Source organism: Mustelus asterias, chromosome 19 (assembly GCF_964213995.1).
Source record: "Mustelus asterias chromosome 19, sMusAst1.hap1.1, whole genome shotgun sequence".
Lineage (NCBI taxonomy): Eukaryota > Metazoa > Chordata > Chondrichthyes > Carcharhiniformes > Triakidae > Mustelus > Mustelus asterias.
The window spans coordinates 27,790,305-27,816,418 of NC_135819.1; the positions used below are offsets into that span (position 1 = coordinate 27,790,305).

A 26,114-nucleotide genomic window follows, 5' to 3' on the forward strand; every position below is an offset into this window, starting at 1 on the left:
GGGGCTGGACATGGGGATGGGGGGTCACAGAGGCCGACAATCAGGGATGTGGGGGTCATGGAGGCCAGCAGTCGGGGCAGGGGGTCAGGGAAGACATCAGGAGGCTGACGATCAGGAGGCTGCCGATGTGGGGACCAGTGCGCGTACACTGATCTCTCCACTGATAGATTGGTGCATGTCTAATGGCCCTTTCAGCATGCCGATTCTGACCTCTCCAGCGGGTCCAGGCTCCCCCTCTCCCCCCCACCTCCTCAGCGTAAATCACCCTGCAATGCACAGAGTCCCAGAGATTCTTTCCACTCTGCTTGCCCAAAAAACAGGCAGGAAAAACTCTAGTATTCCTGCCCATTGGGCGCTTTATTTTTATGGGAGAATCGCCCCCGAGATTTCTATTTTTGGGGAGACTGGACTGGAGTCAGTCTGGGGTTCTGATGTGCAGTTTACAGTGGCAGCTGGGCATTTAAATCATGAGATGCCTCCTCTGCTGTGGAATTTCAGTCGGTCATGGGTGTGAAACCAGGTGTGTGCAGGTTAGACCATGTAAGAGCTGGTCTGAACTTGGTAGATTCATTTGTATGGTCAGGGTGCCTCTTTGAAGAGATAAGGTACCCTTTGGATATAGTCTAGAGATACCCTTGGGAGAGGTAAGATGCACCCTTTGAGATTGTTAAAAGTAAACGTGATTGTGCATAAACGCTTTGGAACTGTGAAAGAACAGTCAAAGCTGTCAAAGGACTGTCAAACTGTGAATGAACTTTCAAGCTGTCAAAGAACTATCAAAGCTATGGAAAAACTGTTGAAGGATATGTTGTGAGTGGCATGGAGGGGGTAATAACAAAGGGTTGTGAGTAAGGGGTGGCATGGGTTAACATGAGTTGGCACAGGAGCTATAAGGGGCATGAGAGTTTGGGAGGTATTGGGGATATGAGAAGCCATGGGAATGGATAGAGCAGCACAGGTTGGCAGAGGGGCATGTTGGGCTATAGGGAGTGGGTAGAGTAGCATTGGCATTGGGGTAAGAGGGACCATGGGAGGTTGATGATGGGCATGAGAGTGCCACATATTGGCACTGATGGGGCATGGGAAATGTGCGGTGGAGGTAGGAGGCGAGGACATTTTAAAGTTAAATTTAACCAAGTGGTTAAAGGCCAGCACATGACTGGCCTTCGCCCAGCCCACCTCCACACCTGGCACCCTCCACATTCATTCCGAGGATGGCAGCCCTGACCTCTAATCTGGCCAGCCCCCTTCCTCCAGAACAAAAATCAGAACTGCCAGCCACCATTTTTAAAGGTCAGTTTCACAGAGCTGGGAACTCCTCCATCTTTGCGCACCAACCCTACAGCAAAGATCTGGGACTGTATGTTTTCAAGATCATCATCAAGAATTGTGGAAGGGAATTGTTGAGGTAGTATTCCAACCAATATAGAGCCTTGGCAGATGTTATTGTCGAGTGCAGATGGTTAATATTTTTCAATGTACTATATTGTATTTTTGAAGCATGTCTTATAGACACTATAAAAAAACTATGCAAGCTCCCATCAATATAGCAACAGAAAGATTTTGGAACAACAGTAATAAAATACTATACCTCTCCAAGTATGTCAGATTCACAGTCATAGTAACACTGACACACAGCAGCATAAAGAGTAGCTCTCCATCTTAGATAGCGAACTGTGGAAAGTGGAAAAGATGTTTCCATGCAGATGGCTGCCCACAGTATATATTCAAAGGCCTGATCAAACAGCAAAATAATTATGTCATATTATCGGCATATTATCAGATACTTAACATCACTTGGGCTTTGTTCACGACCCTTTATAATTCCTCCTTCTCTGCTCAAGACTGCAAGAAACTAGGAAGGTTCATGAACAAAGTCCAGTCCATCACACAAACCAGCCCCCTCTCCATTGACTCTGTCTACATTTGACGCTGTCTCAGAAAAGCAGCCAGCATAATCAAGGACTCCATGCATCCTGGACATACACTCTTCCACCTTCTACTGTTGGAAAAAAGATACAGAAGTCTGAGGTCACGTAACAACCGACTCAAGAACAGCTTCTTCCCTACTGCCATCAGACTTTTGAATTGATCTACCTTATACCCTGGGTCGGCATGGTGGCACAATGGTTAGCACTGCTGCCTCACAGCGCATGGGACCGGGTTCAGTTAGGGTCTTGGGTCACTGTTTGTGTGGAGTTTGCATATTCTCTGCATACCTGCCTGAGTTTCCTCCGGGTGCTCCAGTTTCCTCCCACACTCCAAAGATGTGCAGGTCAGGTTGATGATTGGCCATGCTAAATTGTCCCTTAGTGTCAGGGGGATTAGCAGGGCAATATGTGGGGTTAGGGGATAAGGCTTGGCTGGGATTATTGTCGGTGCAGACTCGATGGGCTAAATGGCCTCCTTCTGCACTGTAGGGATTCTATGATTCTATATTAAATTGGTCTTTATCTACACCCGAGCTATGACTGTAACACTACATTCTCCTTTCCTTCTCTATGTACGGTATGCTTTTTCTGTATAGCGCGCAAGAAACAATACTTTTCACTGTATACTAATACATGTGACAATAAATCAAATCAACCAGTAAATAATTCACTCCAATCAACTTGTACTATAATATCACATTTAAATATTTAGATATGCTCTCTAATATTCAAATGGTGGCTCCCATTCTCACATGTACAGTTAGCAACAACAAGCATTTAAAGAAATTAATGATATACATATTTAGACATGAGCTTAAAATTTGGATCCTTTAAAGTATGTATGAAATAAAAATATCATTGAGCCTGAGAAAAAGGAAAAGGCATGTCCTGGTCACTCTCCACCTCACTGAGAACCCCTCTCCTTCTCTCTTCTCATAAAGCTGGTAAATCCCACTTCCCATTTTTATTATTTTTTTAGATTTCTCCGACCCAAATCTCAAAGGTTCTCCATTTCTCTCCCCTCATGATATTTCTGAGAACGTACTCCTCTTATTAAAGATGTTATAGTTTGATTTTGATATGATTCTAACAGTTGGCTTATAAATCTACTGTGAATTACATCCATTCATGCTATTTTCTGCTCTTCTCCTTCTCAGCTCACCCAAATTCAATTTCATGTGGCTCTATCCAAAGCTATGCAGGCTCGGTCGATTGGCCACGTTAAACTGTTCCTTAGCATCTATCCAAAGATGTGTAGGTTGGGTGGATTAGCCATGGTAAATGAATGGGGTTATGAAGATAGGGCGGAGGGGAGGGCTTAGGTGGGATGCTCTTTTGGAGTCAGTGCAGATTCAATGGGCAGAATGGCCTCTTTCTGCACTGTAGGGATTCTATGTTTTTTTTCCAAAAGCAAACTATACTATCTTCTCCTGAGAGTCTGCTGCTAACCCAATTCTCCGACAGAGTAGATTGTATACAGACAAAAATGTAGGCACTGGTGTGTACAGAAAGGAAAACGCACAGTGAGAGAGAGAGACATCACAAGTTATGACAGTGACAGATATGTGGGAGATCGACAAATACACATTATGGCAATGAGTAAACCACAAATACAGAGTGGGAAATTGAAGAAGAAAGACTAAGATGGACAGAAAGCCTTCATGATGAATTTATAGCCTTGCCTGAGTCATAGCGCCTTTGCCTCTGCATCACATTATGAGTACAAGAACAAATAATCTATCCAGGCTGCCACTCAGGGCAGTAATGAGAAAGTGCTGCTCTCGTGAAAATGTCATTCACCTGATGGATGAGACACATAACCAAGTGGGCGGTGGTGGGTTTGGGGGGATTGGGACTGGGTGATTGTGAGGTTAGCTGAATTGGTTAAAGGGCTATGGTGGATCCGATTCACGGCAACTGCACAGTGTTTAGGCCCCGTTCTAGCAGAGGGAGACATGAGGCCTGATTCCTCACCCTGCGCAAAGTAAAAAATAACAGCACTTGGCTGTGGTTCAGCTAATACTCAGCAAGAACCTGCATTCAGCCACCGAATTCAACAAAAAGTAGATCAAACTGAGGTCTTGTCTGTCCTTTCAGGTGGATGTTAAAAAAGCACATGATACCACTGGAAGAAGAGCAAGGTAGTTTTTCCAATTACCCGCGCCACTAAAACAGATCATCTGTTACAACAATGAACACATTTCCAAAAGTGCTTAATTGGCAGTTAAGCACTTAAGATGTTATTAAACTTGTTTTTTAAATGCAATGTTAATTATTCTGCACATAGAGGGGGCGATTTTACCATCGCATTGCGCCCGTTTTCAGGCACGACCTGGTTATAATGTGGGGCGTAAAGCAATTAATGCGAGTGGTGCCGGTTTTCTCGACCGGCGCCATTTTACGAGCGCCAGATTTCCGGCACGGTCAGCCTTTTACCAGAAACGGGCGAGAGGCAGGTTAATGTATTGATATTTATGTAAAGAAACATCTACATGTCATTAGTGAGCCCGGTACTCAATCATCCAGGCCCACACCCCCCCCCCCCCCCCAAGACCTCGCTGGGAAAGGTTCTCACTGGCAAGGAGTAGACATGCTCCCCATGAACGGAGAGCAGTTGACTTGGCCTTGCCGGTGGAACAGGGGGCCATTGAGGCCCTCCCGGGAGGCCGAGGATGGGGGAGGGGGCCCTTGGGCAGTGCCAGACTGGCAGTGCCACCCTAGCATCTGGACAATGTCATCAGGCACCTGGGCAATGCCCACCAGGCAGTGCCAGGGGACAGGGCTAATGGCTGCGGGGCTAATTGGGGAGGGGCCAGTGGGAGCAAGGCTAATGGGGGGGGGGTGCCAACAGGTGCAGGGCTAATGGGGAGGGGCTAGTGGGAGCAGGGCTAATGGGGTGGTGCCAGTGCGGGCAGGGCTAATGGGGGGAGGGCGCCCCCTGCCACTCTGCAGCGATCGGTGGGGGAGGGAGGAAGAGGGGGCCTGCTGCCACTCTGCAGCGATTGGGGAGAGGGCAGCAGAGCTGCGGCTGGTGGGGGAGGGAGGGGGGCTGCGATCAGTCTGTGTGGCAGGGGGTGGTTGGCTGGGGCTGTATCTCAGGCCACGGGCCCCGTGATTGCAGGGAGGGGGAGCTGCTTCAAGCTGCCTGCACCAGAAGGAGCCTTACAGCTCTCTGTTTTCTGTCAGGCCCCCTGCGACTGCTCATGTGCATGTGCAGCATCAGAGGTCTGCACATGTGCACTACCTCCCTCCACAGGCTTTCAGGTGCATTAAGCCCCGCCTACAGGCTTCGACAGCGAGCAACAGGCTCGCTCAGAATTTTTCAGGCAGAGTGCATATGGGGGGCCTGAAACCCAAAAGACAGATCTGAAACTCTCCCAGTTTCATGTCTGCCTCGCACTTAGACAAAAATGGTAAAATACCACCCAGAGTGTGCTGGAGAAGGAACAGTAGAGACACTTACAGGTAGAAACATAGAAAATAGAAACATAGAGAAACTACAGCACAAACAGGCCCTTCGGCCCCACAAGTTGTGCTGAACACATCCCTACCTTCTGGACCTACCTATAACCCTCCATCCTGTTAAGCTCCATGTACTCATCCAGGAGTCTCTTAAAAGACCCTATTGAGTTCGCCTCCGCTACCCCTGACGGCAGCCGATTCCACTCGCCCACCACCCTCTGTGTGAAAAACTTACCCCTAACATCTCCTCTGTACCTACACCCCAGCACCTTAAACCTGTGTCCTCTCGTAGCAGACATTTCCACCCTGGGAAAAAGCCTCTGAGAGTCCACCCGATCTATGCCTCTCAACATCTTATATACCTCTATTAGGTCTCATCTCATCCTTCGTCTCTCCAAGGAGAAAAGACAGAGCTCCCTCTGCCTATCCTCATAAGGCATGCCACTCAATCCAGGCAACATCCTTGTAAATCTCCTCTGCACCCTTTCAATCTTTTCCACATCCTTCCTATAGTGAGGCGACCAGAACTGAGCACAGCATTCCAAGTGGGGTCTGACGAGGGTCTTATATAGCTGCATCATTAACCCCGGACTCCTAAACGCAATCCCTCGATTGATAAAGGCCAGCACACCATACGCCTTCTTAACCACCTCCTCCACCTGCGGGGCCGATTTCACAGTCCTATGGACCCGGACCCCAAGGTCCTTCTGATCCTCTACCGTACTAAGAGTCTTTCCCTTTATATTGTAGAAAGGGAGGTAGAAAGAGAATCAAAGAGAATTCAAAGAGAATCAAAGACTAAGAGTCTTTCCCTTTATATTGTAGAAAGGGAGGTAGAAAGAGAATCAAACACATAGAAAGGAACAGAGAAAGGCTGATTTCATCAATACACACTGGAATAAAATGAAAAAGTATTAAAAACGTCGGACAGAGTTAAAGGTATCAAATTTTGTTTAAAAGCACTCCTGTGAAATACCTTCTTGCTGTATGAAAGACACTTTGGGCCCGATTTTACCATTTTCATTCTAAGTGCTGAATCTGGGCGTGATGCAGATCCGACTTGGAGATCTGCTTTCAGGCGCCCCCTATACGCACTCAGCCTGAAAATAAACCGCCAGTCCCATTCGCGCTGTGGGCGGGGCTTAGCGCACCCGAAACAATCGGAGCTCTGAACTGCGCATGCGCAGTTAGAAAAAAATTTGAAAAAGCGCGCCCGTGTCAGATCGCTCCCGGACCGCAGAAAGCGGGGAAAGCGGGCCGGGAGCAAAAAGCGGGAGTGATGGTCCCCCTACAGACATCACCCCACCTCCACACTACCCACACACATCGCTGTCCCCCTTATCCACCCCCCCACTACTCACAGACATCACTGTCCCCCTTATCCACCCCCCCCACTACCCAGACCGATCGCCACCCCTGCCCCCCTCCCCCCCCACTGATCACCCGCAGAGAGGCAGTGGACCCCCCTGACCCCTCCCGTGCCCCCACCAGAGATCCATCTGACCCCCCCTCACCAGAGATCCATCTGACCCCTCCCCCACCAGAGATCCATCTGACCCCCCTCACCAGTGAGCAATCGGACCCCCCCCATCAGAGATACATCTTACCCGCCTCCCTCCTCCCCTCCCCCAGACAACGATCAGTCCTTCCCTCCCCCTGCCACCAGACAACGATCACCAGACAACCCACCCCCTCCCCCCCCACCCCCCCACCACCACCACCAGAGATCCATCTGACCCGCCTCCTCCTCTTCCCCCCGCCCAACTAGACAACGATCGGGCCTCACTCCCCTCCCCCCCCAACCAGAAAATGATCTGACTGCCTCCCTCCTCAACCCACCACCGCACCCCCCCCCCTCCGCCGCCCCCCCCCCCCCCCCGACCACTGATCTGAGTCAGGGAGCCGTTGGAAGCTCTGAACGCGCTCTTCAGCAGCTGGAGCGCCCGATTCAGGCTGTATTTATCAGGTCCATTACCGCGCGGTTCTGGATTGGCAAATATGGTGGTAAAGGGGGAAATGCTGATAAAGTTGGGCGGGCAGTTCATTAATTCAATTTAAATGCATGAAAATGCACTTAAATTGCCATTGCGCCCGTTTTGGGCGTGAAGCGGATCGCCGCCATTCCCGGGTTTCGGTCAAGTGGCAATCTGCACGGATGCAGGCACGAATCGCGTTATTGGTCTCACACCCGGCTTTACCACGTTTTAAAATCGGGCTCTTTAAGTGCAGGTTGTTTTGTTGCTGTTAGAAAGAAAATCACAAGATTTGAGTGTTGTCTGTCATGTGCTGTGAAGGTTCAATGTGTTGCAGCAGCACATGGCAGGTGAAATTGGCCAGTGTAAAAGTTAAATTATTCTGTTCCAAGATTGACACAATCTACTATATTACCAAAACAGCCACCACAATAAGAACAAAGAAGATCAAAGGTATTCTGCTTGTTGCTTTACCTGAGCATAAAGTGCTAAAACCATCAAATTTCTACAGATGTTGTAAATGTAAATCGTACCTAAAAACACAGAAATATATTAATACATTTCCAACTAATAATTGAAAAGATACATTTTAAAACACGTGCATTCTGCCGCCTTCCTAAAAACAAATACATCTATTTAGAAAGTCAGAAGAAACTATTAATTAACAAATCAATCTTATTATTTTGTCTTCTACAATTATAAACTTCACTTTTGGAAAACATTGCATCGATTCTCAGATTATCTAGTGTTTACTTAAATAAGAGAGGTGATTTTATAAAATTGTGCTTCCAAAACATGAAAAGGACATGATTCTCTTAAGTTCACTGTTTTGAAGACTATTAAGGCAGACAATTAAGACTGCCAGTAATTATAGGGATGCGTTCACAATAAAGTAGCTGCAATGATCACTTCAAAGCCAGAATGATCTCAAACATCATGATAGATGGGCCAGCAGGCCCCATCATTCCTAAAGGGGGAAGTGATAGTGTTCATACTCCAGAAAGCCTGTAAAAATAATAAAAGTTTAAACACTTGAAATTAAAAACAAACTTCAGAAGGAAAAGTATTCCTTACTTATTTACTTACCTTGATCAAAATGGTAAACATAATGAAAACCTAAGAACTTGAAAAAATCTGCTCCATTATGGCCACGAGGCAGATTCAGCAACAGCATACAAACTGAAAGCAGTTCTGAAAGTATTCTAGTAATACACACAGTCACAATACTGTCATTTCATTGGAAATATAATAGGGCAGATGTCACCACATGTAACAAAGGTGTGGACACAATTAACATTGAAATGACCACAAGGAACACTGATTGATGCCTGTTTTAAAATACATGATGGTTATTGAGGATTCTTCATTTGTGAAATCCTCCAGGCTGATTCTCTGACACGGAGCTGGCATGGTGGCACAGTGCTTAGCACTGCTGCCTCACAGCGCCAGGGATCTGGGTTCGATTCTCGGCTTGGGTCACTATCTGTGTGGAGTTTGCGCGTTCTCCCCGTATCTGTGTGGGCTTCCTCCGGGTGCTCTGGTTTCCTCCCACAGTCCGAAAGGCGTGCTGTTTAGATGTATTGGCCATGCTAAATTTTTACTCAGTGTACCCGAGCAGGCGCTGGAATGTGGTGACTAGGGGATTTTCACAGTAATTTCATTGCAGTGTGAATGTAAGCCTATTTGTGACACTAATAAATATACTTTAAACTTTGACTGGAGGAAGTTTGCCAATATTGCAAATTAGTAACCAATTTCCTCTGTTAATTACACCTCACTAAATTATAGCATTGTTTACAAAGGTCTCGTCAACATACGTCAAACATGGAGCCAATTAGTTATGGGTTCCATGAAGAGATGCTATCTCTTTAGCTGTATTGATGCAAAGTCCCATTAATCGCACAATAAGCAACCATTTTAGCCGCATGCTGATCATGGAAAGATTCCATTCAGCCCAGCAAGCCTGCTAATCCTTTGTAAGCGTCAATTACTCCCCGAATCTTTTCCATATCCCTACTTTTTCAGAATATCGGAATTAGGGGCAGGTGTGGGCTCTGCAATTCAATAAAATCATGGCTAATTTGGTTGTGGTCCCAATGTCACTTTGTCATCTACCCCATAATTGATTCCCTTGTCTATCAAAAATCTATCGAACTCTGTCTTGAATAAATTCAATGACCCAGCTTCTGCTGTTTTCTAGGAAAGAGAATTTCACATTTTAACAACTCTTCGAGAGAAAAAAATTCTCCTAATCTCCATCATAAATGATACATCTCTTAGTATTCATAAACTATACTCCTGGTTCTAGTCTCTCCCACCAATGGAAACATCCTCCCGATATTTATCCTATCAAATCCCCCAGGATCTCCAATGTTTCAATAAGATCACATCTCAGATGTGAGAGGCTCACCCCAGCTGGGAATCCTGATGCTTCGGTGAATTGGGTGAGATGGCCAAATCGAGATTCTCACCAGGCATCCAACCCGTTGCGAGTCTCCCTGCCCCGAACAGGTCGTGATCATGATCACAGCTGGTTTTAATACATTTAACTGTAATTAATGAGTTTGTGGCCAGATGCTCCTGTCTCCCCCAACGGGAAGTCCAATGGGTGCCAATTTCTTCTGATCCTGGGGAGCAAGTGCCATGGACTCCTCGTCAGGGCAAGGAGACAAGTACTGCCTCTAACTGTGCCCATTGGCCCCGTGCCACTGTCAGGCTGGAAAGGGAGGGTTGAGGGGTTGGGAGGGCTTGGGCTGGTGAGAAGGGGTTATCCTCAGGGTTCTTCCCCTGGGACGGACGTCTCGTGGCTGGACTTCTCCTTCCTGCCCGAGGAAATGTGAAAATTAGGATGGTGATTTCAGTCAACTTTCTGGTTACAAACTTCATTATTGTCTGTGTTCTGGCCTGGTCGCTTTAAAATCCAAGCTTTCTGAACACATAGAATCCTTCAAAATCACAGCAGCACTCCATTCGGGCGGCACGGTAGCACAGTGGTTAGCACTGCTGCTTCACAGCTCCAGGGTCCCGGGTTCGATTCCCGGCTCGGGTCACTGTCTGTGTGGAGTTTGCACATTCTCCTCGTGTCTGCGTGGGTTTCCTCCGGGTGCTCCGGTTTCCTCCCACAGTCCAAAGATGTGCGGGTTAGGTTGATTGGCCAGGTTAAAAATTGCCCCTTAGAGTCCTGGGATGCGTAGGTTAGAGGGATTAGTGGGTAAAATATGTGGGTGGGATTGTGGTCGGTGCAGACTCGATGGGCCGAATGGCCTCCTTCTGCACTGTAGGGTTTCTATGATTTCTATGATTCCACAACAGGGATTGCTCTTCATTGATTTCAGAAGAAGCAGGCACTTTATTGACAGGAGACGCCACTTTCACTAGGCAGACCCCTGGCTTTCTCTCATTAGCCCCAGGCGCTCTGACACCTTTTTGAAGCATTCTGAATGAAAGAGCTTTGAATTTCACTTGGAGGATCCCCCTTTCTAGCTTGAATGAACCCCACTACTCTGAAAGCTCTCAGAACTGTTTTGATTGACAGCTCCAGAGCAGATCAAAGAAGGGATTAGCCAAGGTTTGTTTACACAAGGAAATGATGCTCCATTTGCTGCTCAAAGCTTTTCAGACTGACAGCTCCAGGGCAGATCAAACAGTAATTGTTGATACAATCAGATCACGTGCCATTCAGCATAAAGTGCTTCCTCTTTTGAGCTGCTGCAGTTTCTAACCACAGAATTTTTAAACAGACTAGTGAAAGCAGCTGCTGGTTCTAATCACTTTTCATTTGACCTTAAGACCTAGAAAGATAGGGTGCTCAGTCTGACTGTTTTTTAACATAGTGGGTCTTTTTCAACCTCCTATGCCCAAACAGCAAATCGTTATTGGAGGTTGTTTTCAGCCATGGAAGAAGCTAGCACAACTCAGGGATTACCCAAGGGGTCCTTCTGGCGGACACAGGGATTTCTCGAGATAGATGTTCTGACCAGGTCCAGGGGCTTGGAGGCCTTTGGAGATCCTGATGGTCAGGTACATGGCTGGACAGAACCCTGGCTCTACCCCCACCAGCCTATCAGTGATACCCTGGCAGTGGCAAAGAGGAGATCTGAAGGGGGAAGGGTCTTTGTTGTCCCCATATTGGAGTGCCTCTCTTGTGGAGTGCAGGGTGAGACCTCTGACTCTGTGGGGGATGGGAGTAAGTCCTGGGCCTGGGGTTGGGGGCAGTTTGGGTCACCCTCATGCATAGCGGTGGGGGAAGGTTTTCCCTTATGGTGGTGTTTGGGGTGCTCCCCTCGTCTGCTGTGGTGCAATGTCCACGTAAATTGTAAATAGTTGAGGCCCCAGCACTGATCCCGGTGGCACTCCACTTGTGACAGCTCGCCAACCTGAAAAAGACCCCTTTATCCCTTCTCTTTGCTTCCTGTTAGCTAACCAATGCTTTGTCCATGCTAATAAGTTGTGCCCGACACCATATTGAATGTGCCTCCACCAGCCTTTCAGGTAATGTATTCAGATCATAACTCATCGGCATAGATAAGTCTTATTTCACACCCATACCTCCCTCCGCCCCATGTTTTTTTACCCAGTTATCTGAAATCTGTGTCTTCTGGTTACCTCCTGCCAGTGGGGATGATTTCCCCATCTACTCCCATTAAAATCCCCAACTTGGAACACTGCTTTAAATCACTCCCTAATCTTATCTCGTCAAAGGAGAGCAATCCCAGCTTTTCTAGTCTCTCCAGATGACTGAAGTCCCTCTATCCTGGCACCATTCTAGCAAATCTCATCTGCACCTTCTCCAAGGCCTTGACACCCTTCCGAAAGTACAGATTAATAATCTACATCACAAAGATGTGGCCATCCAACCATCATTCTCATGTTCAAAGAGGATTGAAAGATTTTGGCCAAAGGATCTGCCACTTCCACCTTACTTAACTCAGCAACTAAGAATGCATCCATTCAAACCGGATGACAGTTTCTACTTCGAGCACTGTCAATCTTTTAAGTACCTCCACTTTAACCGTCTATCCAATTTATGTACCCATTCCTCCTTTACAGGACATGACAGAATACCCTTCTTGAATGCAGGCAGATGCAAGGTACCTCTCCCACATCCTGTCTCTGCAAGAAGACTCCTATTTTTGTCCTTAAGCGATCTTGCCCTTCCTTTGACTCTATGATTCCTTTTTATGCTACGCAATAATCTTTATCATACACTCTCTTTGCCCTTCTTATTTCCTTTTTCCGTTCTTCTCTCCACTTTCTGTATTCTACTGAAATCAGAGTTATCAACTATCAATCATGTACTTACTATGAGTCATTAGGACTGCTCAAAAGAGACACAGAAATGAATATTTTTATTCTTATGGCAATGAGAGTTAATCATTGGACTACGTGTTGCCAAGAGAAAGCCTCAGCTCCAAACTGTGCACTGTGGAAATTTTGAGCAGCACGTCTGTAATTTCCAAATATAAGTAGCTGACGGCTGTGACTTCCTGTCAGCCCCACAAACTCAGAAAACCAATCCGATAGATCATTCAACTAAATAGAATATGAGATAAGATAAAAACATACTTGACTTATAACTGTGGTATTTGAACATTGCAACAGAGAGGAATAATTTCTAACTTGTAAACAATCAAACGTGAACAGGTAATGAATGTGTTTTAAAGGGTAAATCTGATATAGATTTTTAAAATCAAGAATAACACAATACAATACCATTATAAACAAGCCAGCAAAGCGGTTCTTTTGTCAGGGCCACTTGCATAATAAGTCGAAGGAACTTAAGAATTCCTGCGCACTTCCTCTGCGATTCCTGTTTCAGCAGTTTTGGATCAGCTTCTTTCGTAATATAGTAATTGCAAATGCAGTTCATTTGCAACGTGCGAAGCTACAGAATAGCAAATAGAACAATAAGGCATAATTAATTTCTCAGAAGAGTGAATAATAATGGAATAATTCATTTAAAAGAATACTGTTGATTCAACCTTCATTCGCCTCTTTCCTGAATTTATTGAACAATACTCATCTTACAATGCTGAATTATTATACGCTTGGATTTAAAAATCTCACAAGGCAACAAATAACATGCCCAGTACGAACATGTTGCCACAAGAGCTTGTTTATATGTCATTTGTAATCAGCTGATTAATTAATTTATTTATTTCTTAACCAGCAATGGTCCAATTTATTTAATGCTGTTATTTTATGGAGAGGCGAGAGAAGAAACTAGATTAGGCCTGAAAACAGGAACAAATGAGACATTGATAGGATGCAGAGCTGGGCCGAAAAATGGCAGATGGAGTTTTGGTAGGACAAATTTGAATGCGGATTACAGGGTCAAAGGTAGGGTTCTGAGGAATGTGGAGGAACAGAGAGATCTTGGGGGTCATATCCACAGATCTCTGAAGGTTGCCACTCAAGTGGATAGAGCTGTGAAGAAGGCCTATAGTGTGTTAGCATTTATGAACAGGGAATTTGAGCTTAAGAGTCGTGGGGTTATGCTGCAACTGTACAGGACCTTGGTGAGACCACATTTGGAATATTGTGTGCAGTTCTGGTCACCTCTCTATAAGAAGGATGTGGAAGCACTGGAAAGAGTGCAGAGGAGATTTACCAGGATGCTGCCTGGTTTGGAGGGTAGGTCTTATGAGGAAAGGTTGAGGGAGCTAGGGCTTTTCTCTTTAGAGCGGAGGAGGTTGAGAGGCGCGTTAATAGAGGTTTAGAAGATGATGAGTGGGATAGATAAGTGGACGTTCAGAGACTATATCCTCGGGTGGATGTAGCTGTTACTAGGGGCATAACTATAAGGTTCATGGTGGGAGACATAGGAGGGATGTACAAGGTAGGTTCTTTACTCAGAGAGTGGTTGGGTTGTGGAATGGATTGCCTGCTGTGATAGTGGAGTCGGACACTTTAGGAACTTTCAAGCGGTTATTGAATAGGCACATGGAGCACACTAGAATGATAGGGAGTGGGATAGCTTGATCTTGGTTTCGGAAAAGGTTCAGCACAACATCGTGGGCTGAAGGGCCTGTACTGTGCTGTACTGTTCTATGTTCTGTTCTATGTAAAGATTGCGGCACGCATTTGTTGTAATGAAGGCTGCATACAAATTTTGTGCTGCCTATTCATTTATATGTTTGCAGCCTGTAGTCAGTGGTAAGCATGGGAGCATAGGTACACACATAGATCATTTAGCCTCTCGAGCTTGCTTTGCCCATCTGTCTGTCCTCTCTAGTGGATGATCCCATGGTACAATTCAAGAAGAACAGGGTAGTTTTTCTGGTGTCCTGGCCAATATTTATCCTTTAATCAACATCACCAAACAGATTATCTGGTAACTGGTCATCATCATCATGTTTTTTTAGTGGCCTGTAAACTGGCTGCTGCATTCCCTTCATTACAATAGTGACTGCATTTCAGAAGCGCTTCATTGGTTGTGAAGTATTTTGAGATATCTGTTTGTCATGAAAGACGATCTGTAAATATGAGTCTTTTATCGGTAAATCTGGGTATATGGCTTCTGTCTTTTTTAAGAGTACGGTGAATAATTATTACGATCATACAGATATATAATTATATAACAGGTTGCAGATATATAATTGTTGCCCCCATATTGCAGGACACCACTAGTCACATTCTGTCAATTAGAGTATCTGCCTATTATCTCTACCCCCTGTTTCATGCCATTCAGCCAATTTCCTAACCAGCTTAATAATTTGTTCTCAATTCCATGAGCATCAACTTTCACTAATAAGTCTTTTAAAAGGCACCTTGTTAAATGGCTTCTTGAAATCCATGTGACTAACATCCACAAATATTCCACTTCCAATGCTTTAATCAACTCATCAAAAAAAAACAATCTAATTCAACAAGCATGTTTAAAAATCCATCCTGGCTCGATCTTAACATTTTCAAAATGTCACCTTATCCTTAATTTCTAGTAATTTCCCAGCAACAGTTGGTCGGCTAACGGGTCCACAATTCCTTGGTGTCATGCTCACATTTCTAAAAGAATGAAGCAACATGCACAATTTTCCAACCTAAAGGAATGATTGCCAAATGAAGAGAACTTTACAAAATTATAGTTCGGCTGTCTGCAATGTTCTCAGTTACTTCCTTTAAATCCATGGATTGAGGGAAGAGAATTTATCCTTGAAGACCCTGGAGTCTTTTTTCCTGTTTTCCTCCTCTCTCAGTGGGTAGCTTTCCTTATCCTGTGTAGCCTCTGTTCAATCTCCCTGACAACCTGCAAACCAAAGGGAATGGTAACTACTGTGCCCACGAGTGGAAGCAAGTGGCTAGAAGTAGCTCCAGCTGCCAGCAATTGGAGTGGGGAGGACCAGGATGTAGTGTCAAAAAAGGTTCAATCACATCATGAGGTCAAGAACAGTAAGCAGTATATCACTTTCAGATGTTAGCCATCAGTCTCTGACCTCCAGCATTCTCCTGAACAGCACCCCTCTAACCAACATAACTTGCAGTTGAACAAGTTCCTGTCTCGCTAGATGCCTATTCAAATCGCCCACTGATTGCAAACCCTCACACTCACCCTCATGCTATTGCTTATCTCACACCCATCCCTCAGAGTCACCTTCCACAAATTCTTCCTTCTTCACACAGTGCCCTTCTCACACTCAGAACTCGCTGCTTCCTCTCAGTGCAGCAGAAGAGAGTTCAGGGAGCAGCAGAGAACCTGGGAGACAGCACATAAATCAGCAAGGTGGCATAGATATTAGGCACCAGTGATAGAGAGGTGGAAATCTCCCACACACCTGGAGACAAAATAAGATATGGTGCTTGATATTTAACCCATTTTGAATTTAATTCATTTTGAATTGCTTTTGCTTTGAACAGAATCTACACCACACCAGTTAGACTTGTCCACGTCAGGCCTAATCAATGATTAGCATCTCCAATGACTATTTCACGATAGATGGAAGAGCTGGAGCAGGAAGAGGCCAAAGAATCCTCAGGTTAGGTAGTGCACTCTGAGAGAGAGCACTGCTGCCTCCAACAATGCAAATACACACATCTTGGAGAGACGGCAATAGAGACAGCTACATTGTCATGTGGTGAGGAGCGCATTACATACAAGCAGGAGCATGTGCCAGTGACAGGGACAGCAGTGGAGAGCCCCCATTGGACAACACGTCAAGCAATTGCTCAGCTGGACATCGGTGCTGAGCTTTGTAGGTGAGCCACCAAAAAGAACTTGTGGAGCAGCAATAGGAAATGTTTCTACTTCTTTCAGTACCCATGAGAAAGAGTGGAGGAGTGTTCCCCTAATAAACCGCAGGTCTCTGTGCTGATGCTTACCTCCATGGCAAAAGTGACTACTACCTGCACGAATCAGACACAGCAGGCAACTGAGTATGTGGCTCTGATCACTGACAATCAGTTTGCCATTTAATAAAGGCATCGCTGTGGTCTCAATGCTTCACTGAAATACAGTAAGAAGTCTCACACCAGGTTAAAGTCCAACAGGTTTATTTGGTAGCGCAGGCCACAAGCTTTCGGAGCGCTGCTCCTTCATCAGGTGAGTGGGAGTCGTGTTCACAAACAGGCATATAAAGACAAACTCAATTTACAAGATAATGGTTGGAATGCGAGTCTTTACAGGTAATCAAGTCTTAAAGGTACAGACAATGTGAGTGGAGAGAGAGTTAAGCACAGGTTAAAGAGATGTGTATTGTCTCCAGCCAGGACAGTTAGTGAGATTTTGCAAGCCCAGGCAAGACGTGGGGGTTACCTGTAAAGACTCGCATTCCAACCATTATCTTGTAAATTGAGTTTGTGTCTTTATATGCCCTCTTTATATGCCTCTCTTTCTAAGATTTCTAAGTTTGTGAACAGAACTCCCACTCACCTGATGAAGGGGCAGCGCTCCGAAAGCTTGTGGCTTGTGCTACCAAATAAACCTGTTGGACTTTAACCTGTGTTGTGAGACTTCTTACTGTGCTTACCCCAGTCCAACGCCGGCATCTCCACATCATCACTGAAATACAGCCAAGGGTTCTCCAGTGCTAGGTTTGCAGGGAAGTGTAGGTGGGTCATGAGAAGGAAGATGAAGAAAGGGCAAAGGCATTCAGGACTCTTCTCAAGGCACCCTCAAATCTCATCACTGTCCCCTTTACTCTCAGACAGAACCCTAAAAGATACCTCTTGCCCAATGTTGTGTCTGCTGCTGCACAGGGGTGGAGTGGAGGAGGGGTTTTCGGGGTTCACCTTTGGTAGGTCTTTCATGGGTTCCAAAAGAAGCTGTCCATCATGGGTATCACACCTGTCACAGCAAGAGAAAAAGCAGCCTGCCTCCAGCTCTGCTGAAGTCACAGGGGTTATACTACGGTATTTGGGATTAAAAAGTGGAATTAGAAAGAAATAATGAGATGAGAAAGGAATAAATTAGTCATTCTCAGGTTGACAGGCTGTGACTAGTGGGGCATCACAAGGATTAGTGCTTGGGCCCCAGCTATTTACAACCTATATCAATGAATTGGTTGTGAGGACAAAATGTAACATTTCCAAGTTTGCTGATGACACAAAACTAGGTGAGAATGTGAATGGTGAGGAGGATGCAAAGAGTCATTGTGTATATTCGAGGCAGAGATCAAACAGGCCACCTAAAATGACGATTTATACGCTGGGATAATTGGACAAGCATTGAAACAGGCTGGCTGCAGCCTCAAAAGAAAAGGACAGAGATAAACAGGCTGCAGATGACTGGATACACAGGAAATAAGCCATCCAAAGACAATGGACACTCTCTGGTCAAACATACTTGTTTACCAGACAAAGGGAGCCTTAACCCCATATTTGGGAGGGAGGGATGAAAACCTACGTGCCTCCAGCACCTACAGGCATGGCCGTTGGGTACATACCCAGAAATCGGTGTGGCAGCACCTGATTGGACTCTTACCGATCAGGGTGATCAAGCCCTGATCGATTGATTGACAAGAATCAAGAGACCGCCCGAAAGGACACAAAACCAAAGAGGGATAAAATGGTGCTGCACAACAGAAGAATCTCTCTCTCTCTCTCTTACTCAATAGACGAACGACAACAATGGTGACCATCACCAGCAACGACCAGCACGAGGAGAGCCACCACACCCAAGAAGGAAGGAAGATCAGAGCCAGAGTACCAGACCAGACCAAAGGACCAGACTACGCAGAGCACTACGGAGACCAACATGTGGATAAAGGCCAATATCTGCCTGGGTACTTGCCAGTCACGCAAAAGTTAAGTCAAGGTCTAGTATTGGACTTGAACTTTAGTATTCTGTAAGATAACTTATTGTTGATTGGGTGCGTGATTAATAATTGTGTGAATAAATATCATTGCACTAACAAGAAGTCTATTCGCAATTCTTTGTCCACCATATAAGGGTTAAAACAGACTATGCGGCAGGCGCAGCAACAAATAGATCAAGTGATTTGGAGAAAGTGCAGAAAAATGGCTTTGAGATAGAAAATCAGCCATGATCTAGTTGAACAAATCACGCAGGCTTGAGGGGCCGAATGACCTTCTCCTGCTCCTCGTTCCTTTGCCTCTTTATAATATTTGCACTAGAGGACTCACTTGACTGTCTATATCAATGTACATGGCAACGTGTTTATGTTTATTTCAATGAATGAAACATTTTTTTTGAATCACACATTCTCCTGGCCTCGTATTATTTGCATCTCGAATTCCACTTGGACAGTGACCTTCAGGTGAACGGTATGAAAGGGGTAAACAGAACCACTGAAGTACACATGGAGCTTCTCTGGCAACTGGGAAAGCAACTACAGGAACCCTGGACACAGGTAACTCCTTCTTCTAACTCTACTCTTTTCTCTCCCTTCAGTTCCAGTCCTCTCTGAGACAAAGTGTTATGCAGGACACTGTAGACCATTATGGAGGGCCATAATGGGATACATTTAACGGTGCCCCCAGATGTCCTGGCACCTGAATCGCAAATTTAGCAACTCATTGACTTGTTCAAAGATGGCTTTTGTGGTCAAATGGCTCCAATTGTATCTCGCCTCTGTATAAGTGGTAGGACTCCTCAGAGGAGTTCTCAGAGGTAATGGTGAGACAGGAAGAGAAGCACATGAAAGCAGGCCCACCCAGCTGAATGACAGTGGAGAAACAATGGAGCAGAATGATGTGGCCAGCTATGTCAAAGGCTACAGACAGGTCAAGAAGAACAAGGAGGGGAATGTTTAGTTTTACCACAGCTACATAAAATTTCATTTGTGATTTCACTAAGAACTATTTTGATACAGCAGCAGGGATGCAAATTTGATTGAAAAGATTCCAATATGGAGTGCAAGAAAGACGAATGGATTTCCGAGACAGAGGAAAGGAAGATTGGAGATGGGAAAGTAGTTTGCAAGGACGGTGGGATCAAGAATCTGTTTCTGAGAACAAAAGGTGATAACAGTACATTTAAAAGAAGCGAAAGAACTCTTTACAATATAGCTTAACATGCTGGGGCCAGGAGGGGAAGCTGGGTCATCAGCAGTTTAGTGGGAATAGCACTGAGGGAACAGCAGGTGGATCATCCCATGGACAAGATGAGCTCAAGAGTGGGTAGGCGATAGACAGGGGATAAAGTAGGAAAGGTTGCAAGGACAAGGGCAAAGGGGAGCATTAAAGGAAACTGAGTGGAATTTAGAGCAGTGGGCACAGTAATGGTTATCAAGGCGTGTTTCAATCAGGCCCACACTTGAGCACTCCCAGCTTCATTCTTGCCCTCATGGCTGCTAATTAGTTGCCAAACCCTCCCAAACAGAATCAACATATATGTATATATACATATATATCTCACACATTGATTAGCAGCGGACACATACCAACACTCATGGAGACTTTCACATCACCATCACATGCTGTGGGGCGGCACAGTGGTTAGCACTGCTGCCTCACAGCTCCAGGGACCCAGGTTCGATTCCTGGCTTGGGTCACTGTCTATCTGGAATTTGCACATTCTCCTCGTGTCTGCGTGGGTTTCCTCTGGGTGCTCCAGTTTCCTCCCACAGTCCAAAGATATGCAGGTTAGGTTGATTGGCAGGGCTAGCTAAGGTAAATGCATGGGGTTTTGGGGATAGGGCTTGGGTGGGACTGTGGTTGGTGCAGACCCGATGGGCTGAATGGCCTCCTTCTGCACTGTAGGATTCTATGATATATATTTTATATATATATATATATATATATATATATATATATCCAGACGTCAGTATTTCCTTACCAACATCAATACTGGGTTTAAAACTCATCTTTGCTGGTAACCACAACAGAGAATGTGTGATAAAAAGAGGTTAGTTACATCAGAATGAACCATTTATTCCTCTGCGGGAGTGTATCAGATTCAGCTGCTTCTGTTGCTGGAATTAATTTTCAGAGCTGAAAACTTCTGCTCATGGACACTTGTTTTGAACACTTCCCCAAATCCACCATGTGAATTGTCTACAGAAGATACAACATAAATAGCACACCCGCATCATGTACAAGACATCATTTTTGCAACAAATATTTAAGTGTTGTTTCCATCATAAATCACACCAACATCCTTTTGATTGCAACAACAACTTCACAGCTGGTGATATATTAGCTCCTTCATCTCGTGTAAGCCTCATTAAGTGAGAGATCCGTCATAGCTGAGAAAGTCTGGGAAATGCATAGAGTGCCACATTTGTCCAGGTAGTAATGAGTATTGTTACTTTGTGAGGCTCTGTTGGATCAACAATTTAAAGTAAAATTTATCACTTAGTCGGAAGCATTCTTTGCTAGTGTTTAAAATATGCTGTTGTTAGTTGGTTTGTAACAGTAAAAGTTTTAATTTTCCCAGTGGTTTACTTTCAATTGGCATGTGGGGATTATTTTCTTTTTAACAAGGTTATTGGCCCTCGGGGAGTTGTAATATAGCACATCAAAATTTTGCTGTTAAGTTCCATGATAATGAAGATAATGAATATCGGCTTTTAGCCATGTCACAGGCCAACATTTATATTGTTACTTATACCAGAAAAATCAATTGACTGGAAGCTATTTTGTTGAAATTATTAGCCTCTGATTGCTACATTGAGTTTAACGCATTCACTTTATGTTGGAAAATGAGACCATTTTCATACTGACTATGTTTTTCTTCAGTATTTGTTAATATTCATAACATATGAATAATAAATAACTATATTTGGAACAAGTACTTACTGTTTAGATTAAACTGAAGCATAATTGCTATACTTTTGTACTTTGATTACGTTCACTTTATGATGTTACACAGGAAACTTTCCAAGTGACAAAGGAATACATTATAAAACAGCATTACATTGCTCAAGGGCCCTTCACTGTCCCATTGGTCCCAGCTTCAGTTGAAAGAACAATTAAGTGATCACTTGAGCTTCTAAAAAAACGACAGGCGGAATTCTTTTTGTCGAAGTGGAGGATGGTTCCGGCGGCACCTTTCCCACTGGTAGCAATGGCAGGAAATCATGCCTGATTCCACACTTGGAACCGCATTAATTATGCACACGCAAGTATCTCTCCAAATCACAGAAGATAGGGAGGTGATTCATCCACATGCCATCAGCTGGCGGGCTCAAAGGTTTGGGCCATATGGGAAGCTAATGCCCAGGAGATCAGTGTGGCTAGCAATAGCTATATTGTAGGATGGAGAATAAATTAGGAGATAATAAGGGCATTTATAAAAGGCAGTACATTAATCATGGGTGACTTTAATCTTAATGTGGATTGGAAAAATCAAATTGGCAGAGTAGCTTTGAGGAAGAATTCATAGAGTGTGTTCAGGACAGTTTCCGAGAACAAGATGTTGTTGATCCAACCAGAGAACAGGCTATTTTGGATCTGTTAATGTGCAATGAGGCAGCTTTAGTGAACAATCTCAGAGTAAAAGATCCCTGAGGAAACAGTGACTATAACTTAGTAAAAATTAGCATTCCATTTGAGAGTGAGAAACTTGGGTCAGAAACAACTGTGCTAAACCTAAGTACAGGTAATTATAAAGGAATGAGGGCAGGGTTGGCCGGAGTGGACTGGGAAAGGAGTTTGGCAGTTGATCAGCAAAGAACAAAGAACAATACAGCACAGGAACAGGCCCTTCGGCCCTCCAAGCCCGCGCCGCTCCCTGGTCCAAACTAGACCATTATTTTGTATCCCTCCATTCCCACTCCGTCCATGTGGCTATCTAGATAAGTCTTAAACGTTCCCAGTGTGTCCGCCTCCACCACCTTGCCCGGCAGCGCATTCCAGGCCCCCACCACCCTCTGTGTAAAATACGTCCCTCTGATATCCGTGTTAAACCACCCCCCCGCCCCTCACCTTGAACCTGTGACCCCTCGTGAACCTCACCACCGACCTGGGGAAAAGCTTCCCACCGTTCACCCTATCTATGCCTTTCATAATTTTGTACACCTATTAGGTCACCCCTCATCCTCCGTCTTTCCAGTGAGAACAACCCCAGTTTACCCAATCTCTCCTCATAACTAAGCCCTTCCATACCAGGAAACACCCTGGTAAACCTCCTCTGCACTCTCTCTAAAGCCTCCACGACCTTCTGGTAGTGTGGCGACCAGATCTGGGCGCAGATGCGGCCAATGTGTTAATTTTAATTTAATTCCAAATGCAGTCGAACCAACGTTCTATACAACTGCAACATCAGACCCCAACTTTTATACTCTATGCCCCGTCCTATAAAGGCAAGCATGCCATATGCCGCCTTCACTACCTTCTCCACTTGTGACGTCACCTTCAAGGATCTGTGGACTTGTACACCCAGGTCCCTCTGTGTATCTACACCCTTTATGGTTCTGCCATTTATCGTATAGCTCCCCCCTACGTTAGTTCTACCAAAATGCATCACTTCGCATTTATCTGGATTGAACTCCATCTGCCATTTCTTTGCCCAAATTTCCAGCCTATCTATACCCTTCTGTAGCCTCTGACAATGTCTGCAAGTCCAGCCATTTTCGTGTCGTCTGCAAACTTACTGATCACCCCAGTTACACCTTCTTCCAGATCGTTTATATAAATCACAAACAGCAGAGGTCCCAATACAGAGCCCTGCGGAACACCACTAATCACAGGCATCCAGCCGGAAAAAGACCCTTCCACTACCACCCTCTGTCTTCTGTGACCAAGTCAGTTCTCCACCCATCTAGCCACCTCCCCCTTTATCCCATGAGATCCAACCTTTTGCACCAACCTACCATGAGGGACGTTGTCAAACGCTTTACTAAAGTCCATATAGACGACATCCACGGCCCTTCCCTCGTCAACCATTCTAGTCACTTCTTCAAAAAACTCCACCAGGTTAGTGAGGCATGACCTCCCTCTCACAAAACCATGCTGACTATCATTAATGAGTTTATTCCTTTCTAAATGCGCATACATCCTATCTCTAAGAATCCTCTCCAACAACTTCCCTGCCACGGACGTCAAGCTCACCAGCCTATAATTTCCCGGGTTATCCTTCCTACCCTTCTTAAATAACGGGACCACATTAGCTATCCTCCAATCCTCTGGGACCTCACCTGTGTCCAGTGACGAGACAAAGATTTGCGTCAGAGGCCCAGCGATTTCATCTCTCGTCTCCCTGAGCAGCCTTGGATAGGTTCCATCAGGCCCTGGGGATTTGTCAATCTTTATATTCCCTAAAAAATCTAACACTTCCTCCCTTGTAATGGAGATTTTCTCTAACGGGTCAACACTCCCCTCCAAGACACTCCCAGTCAACACATCCCTCTCCTTTGTGAATACCGATGCAAAGTATTCATTTAGGATCTCCCCAACTTCAATGCCAGAAATTTATGAAAATAGTTTATGACTCACAACAAAGATATATCTCAGTGAGGAAAAAGGATTCTCGGAAGGGGATAAATCAAGCATGGTTAAGGAAGTTGATGATAGTATTAAACTGAAAGAAAAAACATACAATGTAGCTAAGATTAGTGGTAGACTGGAGGATTGGGAAAGTTTTAAAAACCAACAAAAGATGACCAAAAATAATAAAGAGGGAGTGAGTATACTATGAGGGTAAACTTGCAAGTAATATTAAAACAAATAGCAAGAGCTTCTTTAAAGATATAAAAAGGAAGAAAGAGGCCAAAGAGAACAAAGACCCCTTGGAGAATGAGACTGGGGAAATGATAATAGGGAACCAGGAAATGGCAGAAGAGTTATTTAAGTACTGTGGGTGGGATTTTCTGGCCACACTCACCCCAATACCGGAAAATCCTGCCGAAGGTCAATAGACCCTTGCATAATCTGTGTCCTGTCTGCTACGATTCCTGTGGCAAGCAGGACGGGAAAATTCCGCCCTGTGTGTCAGTATTCATGGTAGAAGACACATTTATAAAAAAAGAGGGGGGGGGGAATAAATACAATAAATATCACCAGAGAAAAAGTACTAGGGAAACTAATGGGGCTGAAGACTGAGAAGTCACTGGACCTGATGGGTTCCATTCTAGAATATTAAAGGAACAGAGATAATGTATACACTGCTAGTAATCTTCCAATAATCCTTAAATTCTGGAAAGATTGCAGAGGATGGAAAAACTGCCAGCGCAACACCCTTACTCAAAAGGGAGGGAGACAAAGATCAGGTTAGTTAGCTTAACTTCTATCATTGGAAAATGTTCGACTCCGTTATTAGGAATGCAATAGCAGAGTATTTAAAAATGTATAATGTCATCAAGCTGAGTCAGCCTGGCTTTATGATGGGGAAATCACGCCTGACAAATTTATTAGAATTCTTTGAGGAGGTAGTGAACAGGATAAAGGAGAACCCATAGATGTAAAATACACTGATTTCCAGAAAGCGTTCAATAAGGTGCCGCACAAAAGGCTACTTAATAAAGATAAAAACCCATGGTGTTGCTGAGCACCAAGCTCAAGATAAAGAAACATGGATAGAGGATTGGCTAACAAACAGAAGACAGGAGGTTGGGATAAAAGGGGCATTTTCAGGATGGCAACCTGTAAATAATGGAGTGCGACAAGGATTAGTGAAGGGGCTACAATTATTACAATACATATTAATGACTTGGACAAGGGAAGTGAAAGCACTATTGCCAAGTTTATGGCTGTCACAATAATGGGTGAGAAGGCAATTGGTGACACAATCTACAGAGAGATATCGAAAAGTTAGGTGAGTGGACAAAAACTTAGCAGATGGAATATAATGTAGGCAAATCTGAAATTATGCACTTTGAAAGGAAGAATAAAGGTGTTGAATAGTATTTAAATAGAGGAGGACTGCAGAAAATTAAAACACAGGGATTTTGGGTCCTCGTGCATAAATCACAAAAAGCTATCAGCAGGTAATTGGGAAGGCAAATAGAATGCTGGCCTTTATTTCAAAGGGAATGGAATATAAAAAGAAAGAAGGAAGTCTTGCTAAAACTATAGAAGGTACTAGTTAGATCACAACAAAAACAGAAAATGCTGGAAAATCTCAGCAAATTCTGACAGCATCTGTGAAGAGACAATAGAGCCAATGTTTCGAGTCTGGGTGACCCTTCATCAGAGCTAAAGAGAAAGAAAATAGGACGAGATTTATACTGCAAGGCTGGAAGGAGAGCAGAGTTGTGTAATTGACCAAGATGTCATAGGCTGCATGCCCGCCATATTTCTGCACTGTCTCCTATCTACTTTTGATTGTGAGGTCCACAGAGTCCTGGACTGCCTGCCACCTGTGACTCATTTCACAGATTCCTGTATGCAATCCCCGAAACAAAATGGAACACTT

General features: G+C 44.7%; 1 protein-coding gene across 1 annotated transcript in view; it reads right to left on the reverse strand.

Moving 5' to 3' along the window:
• The window catches only part of cfap54 (cilia and flagella associated 54), a 211,481-nt gene that overhangs the window by 176,549 nt on the left and 8,818 nt on the right, over positions 1 to 26,114 (reverse strand). Inside the window, exons 4-6 of the mRNA XM_078234599.1 lie at positions 13,079 to 13,250; positions 7,841 to 7,899; positions 1,592 to 1,735 (exon numbers count right to left, since the gene is read on the reverse strand). Coding sequence (XP_078090725.1) covers positions 1,592 to 1,735; positions 7,841 to 7,899; positions 13,079 to 13,250 — 375 coding nt within the window. The remainder of the gene's footprint in view (positions 1 to 1,591; positions 1,736 to 7,840; positions 7,900 to 13,078; positions 13,251 to 26,114) is intronic.